The 4,895-nt window shown below is 31.5% G+C and overlaps 1 protein-coding gene across 1 annotated transcript in view; it reads right to left on the reverse strand.

The window, feature by feature from the left end:
* The window catches only part of LOC100748346 (Kv channel-interacting protein 1), a gene marked incomplete at its 5' end in the record, with an annotated part of 41,307 nt that extends 36,417 nt beyond the window's left edge, over nt 1-4,890 (reverse strand). Inside the window, 2 exons of the mRNA XM_012390195.3 lie at nt 5-88; nt 4,743-4,890. Of these exons, the coding sequence (XP_012245618.1) occupies nt 5-88; nt 4,743-4,890 (232 nt within the window). The remainder of the gene's footprint in view (nt 1-4; nt 89-4,742) is intronic.
* Nucleotides 4,891-4,895: the final 5 nt, after the last annotated feature.

A 4,895-nucleotide genomic window follows, 5' to 3' on the forward strand; every position in this document is an offset into this window, starting at 1 on the left:
GGGGCGACGCCTGAACCAAGAAGGCTCGCGCCGCCCCCGCGACCTCTGCCACGGCCCCGGCTACCTCGACCCCAGGTGGTACCGGTACCTTCGAGATTATACAGCTAGTTACGTTTAAACGTGACGAGATTTCGAAGAATACCGATATTTTGCATGGGCTTGATGCGCAACGACGCGCAATGATGTGCAATATAATACTAAACTCACGATTTACCCAAAAGCAAAGAGACCATGTTTACAGCGAAAGATTAATTTAAGTTCGTACGTAAAGTAGTACGTTGCGCAGGTAGTATGTTTTGTGAAACTTTTGTGAATATGTACAGAGTGTGTTTCAGCGTTCGATACGTACATGATCTGTACTACATTTCTATTTACATTCGCGAAAGGGTGATTTTCGTAGATAAAGTATCTCGGAATTAGGTTCTGGATGTTTATACAAATGCGTACTTTTACAGGAAATTGTTTGATCGATGATTTCGTAACATAGTATTTTGCTCGAAGATAAGAATACTTCGAAGAATTCCTTTTCGTATGTGATTAGTAAACACGAAGAATTGAATACTATGTTACATTTTCCTAAATTTTATCAGTGTTACCAATACTTAAGAGCTTAAATTAGATACGAATATAAATATTAGTATAAAATGATAGTAAGAAGGTACTGTACTTTATATTCGTAGCGTTATAATAAACTTTCTTGTTATACCTATATATATTTCGCAAACTGTAACAAGACAGAACAAGAAATGACATTTCTCGAGCTTTCACGTATTTAGAAGCATTGTTCGGCAAAAAGGTGTGGTTCGTACTTTTGCTGCGCGTAGTCAACGTACCCTGCTATTATTCTGGTTGGTAGTTTTCTTGATCCTGGCTGTTTAGCTTATTTCCCTCCATTTATCACGCTTAGCCTGAACTCGAAGCACATTTCTGTTTGCTACCTTACACGCAACAACAGTCGGATAAGGGTAGTTTCAAGGAAGGAAGCCAGAGATCATGTAGTTTCGAGACACTGACGTAACTTCTATCAAAACCTCTGTACAGAAACACGCTGCTACTCTCTAGATCTCTAGACATAAAGCAACATAGAGATTAGAGCGAGACGCATTGAAACGACAACATTCTTGACAAGATATATACGTTTTGGGTAAATCACAGGCGAAAGTCACGTCCGCGTCGCATGAAACTTGCTGAATTTTTAACGAGAACATGGGAACGGCATTAAAAATATGAGATTCAGCTTCAGTTGAAGAATTTCATGAAACAGGCGTTAAAACATTCATGAGAATGAAAAAGTTCAATTAACGCGAATCCGAGAGTTATCGATCTGCCTCGTGCCCTGTGGACGTTTTTCTATTCCTGTTTACGGCTTCAAGTGCGGTTAATATATATATAAAATGTTTCCACTGGCCGTAATGGTTTTATTTAGTTTGATAAAATATTTTCTGCTTAGCTTCTTTTAGCATCGTTCTTGATCGAAATTCACAAAGGTGGATTTCGTAAAGTTGAATTTATGAATTACAATTTCTATCAAAATATGGAAGTGCTGTTTGTAATTAAAGTCACGCTGAACATCTTGGATGCTTGCCAATTAATTATAAAATATAAAAACAAAATATGTTATATAGGATACAAAAGAGAATTCTTAAAAAAAATTGATTACAATTTGCATAAAAATGGCGTTAAATGTAATGCTATTGTATCTAAAGTTTGATGAAGATTTTGGATGTTTGTAAATGAATTATTACTAGTAATTCAGAATTACATATTTCATATTCCTTAATTACGAATTATTGTTAACAATACGTATTCAAATGAAGTTGTATTAATTATGTTGAATGCATAATATCCGACGATAAACTACCTTGAACAACGATTAACGTTCTAATTTCATTATTCCTTTGAGAAGATTCATTGAGAGATTTCTATCAAATAATGCATTCCAAAATTGGCATAAATTGACCATAATGTTCATACCAGTGTGCATCTGTCTGCATAACTCAGAGTGACGTGTAATAAACATAATAAGCGTGCCTACTTGTGTAAGCGACCGTTTTGTAATAAACTTTAAATGATTAGAAACGGTAGCTATAGAAACAAATTATGTGCTTGAATGATAACAGTAGATGAAACACATTCATACATTAAATAAGCTGTAATTGTGTTCCGGAATTAAGCGGTGGTGCCACAGTAGTAATAATGTTAACTGACTTTGAAACGAGGTATTACTAGAATAGTACAGGGCAATGGTAATTAGTTCTTTAATTAGTTAAATTGCTTAATTGAAAGGCAATTATTCCACGTAACTGTGTTTAAACTAATTAACGAAATCAATTGTCCATCACTGAAAACAAGATATTAAATTAATCATTAACTATCAGCTATTAGTTTCAGATTGAAATACAGTGATTTCTATATTTATGCAAATGAACTATCTATTTTCTTAAAGAAAGAGATACGAGATGTTATTGTCTCAATTTGCATGGATTTATAACTGAACTATTTAGTTCGAACTCTGTTAAAATAAATAAAATAAAAAAAGAATCAATTTATATAATAAGTAAGTAAAGTAAATAAGTAAAGAGAGTTTGTGATAATTTATCACTAATTTAGGTACTGAATATTACCTATAATTTGATCAAGTAAATGCTCTAATCACGATCAGGTATGTTTGCCATAAGTCGAATATGGACAAAGAGAATGACCATGATGGCCTAGATACTCTGTGACGTGGAATAAGATGTTTAGGCTGTATCTGAGAATGACGTACATCACTGCATACGATGGATATTACATTTACTACCTGATATAAGCTATTATATTAATGATTTATAATTTATTAGAATAAATACTTCGATAATATTATTGAAAAACACAACAACCATTGCGTAATTATGATTTGATATGAACAAACTGCAATATGCAAACCTATAATTTTGTATTTCACTTAGTAGATCGTGGATATTCGTTATAAAAGCAAAGACTGACATTTATATCGATATTTTGAAAATAATATTATTACTGTATTATTAATTTTACTGTAGGTTAAGTATATATACCTTTCAAATAGCTTTGTATACTCCGTAATACTGGTTATATTGAATATAAGATGAAACTGAGCATAGAATTAATCTGCTAGTTTTATCAATATTTATTAAAATAATAATTTGGAATATTATGTCGGATGAGTGTAGGAAGTAATATTGTATTCTAGAAGCTTTTATGCAAGGCAAATTTTCTGTGTAAAGTTTGATCCTAACGGGTGAAATTTACTGAAAGGTTGAATAAAGCACTAAGCCTTTACAAGCGAAGACAAGTCTAACACATTTAACCTGGCACGCTAGATAAGATTGAGAACAGTCAACTAGGTGTCTTTCCTTATTCACTATGTATATGGTCTGATCAATACGATAACGTTATAATAACTATCTTCAATTTTTTAACCGACAATTTTTATTTACAGTATCAATAAAAATATGAAACATAACAATTATACGGGTTTATGTAATTTTCTGAAACAGTTTTTTGACTTTCTATCAAATTTATTCAATACAAAACTATTAAAAGAGCTATTAAAAGAGCACGTAAACATCAATGTATAAAGCATATAAAATATACAGATCATAAAGTAAAATATAAAACGTTATTTGTAGCCACCTTTTGTGTATTTCGATCAGCATATAAATCCAATGTTCTCGTTTTTGATTAAAACGATAGGAATTATATTCCAAAGATTTAATATTGCGTCTGTCTAAGTACATCCGTTAAATAATAGCCTCAAATATTTGTATTAAAATACGTAAAAGGTATATTCTTACATAACATTGCATTCAATTATTTTCAAAGTTGACAAAGCATTTGCGATTATCCTTTTTATCATGAGAAATGATATTTTTGATTATCGAATAATATTGAAAATGAATTTTGATGAATTTTCAAATGAGAATGAAATTCTATGTTTCGAAGCAAATCGTGATATTTTTATTAGAACAATAATCTACTAGTCATTTAAATGCCTATATTAATAACATGTATCTAAATCTATCAAATAGATGCAATAGTGCTATAAAACATTTTTATTCCTTTCAATAATATATCTGTTGTATCTTTTACAGTAAATACTTTGCCGATCTACACTATCCTAGGAAATTCCTCAATTATTCTATAATTATATATCCTCTATTATATTCTTTTTTAATATTTCGTAATTTCCCCGATTCTATTAGAACATCTTTTTAATTAATTGCTGCAGAAAAAGTTTCATTACTTACGTGAAATTTTCTATCGTTTCCCCTTATTTCTAGTTCAAGTACAACTGACAATTAAAAGTTTCAATTATTTTACGAAATTACATTCAACATATCATATGAAATTTTAATATAATAATTAGTATTTCGATTTAACTTATTTTGCAATGTTGCTACAAATATAATCACTAATACTTGTATATCAATTAATAATATTTATATTTACAAATAAGCAAATTGAATTTAATTATAAGAACTTGCTTATACTTCGGTACAATATGCTAAACATAGAAAATAATAAAAGATAACTAATTATTTTCCATCAAAAAAATAATAAAATCTGACTTGAAGCTATGCAAGTTATAAACGGATTACGGTATTAATTCTCACGTTTCATTGGAAGAATCAGAAAAATATAGAAAATATCACACTGTAGATAATTGCTCGAATAAAAATTCGTGAAGATAACATTTATCTTTTTCGGGTTGAAGAAGATACCTTGACGCTTTTTATAGGAGGGGAGCCCCACCACAGAGCCACAACCCCCCGCACTCCCCGCGACAGAGGAGCTGATGGTGGCAAGACAGGGAGCTCCCCGACCGCCACCTCCGCGTCGTTCCAAGTCACGGCGTCTGCACCCACCTCCGCCCC

This window comes from Bombus impatiens, unplaced genomic scaffold (genome assembly GCF_000188095.3).
Source record: "Bombus impatiens unplaced genomic scaffold, BIMP_2.2 scf_0739, whole genome shotgun sequence".
Classification (NCBI taxonomy): domain Eukaryota; kingdom Metazoa; phylum Arthropoda; class Insecta; order Hymenoptera; family Apidae; genus Bombus; species Bombus impatiens.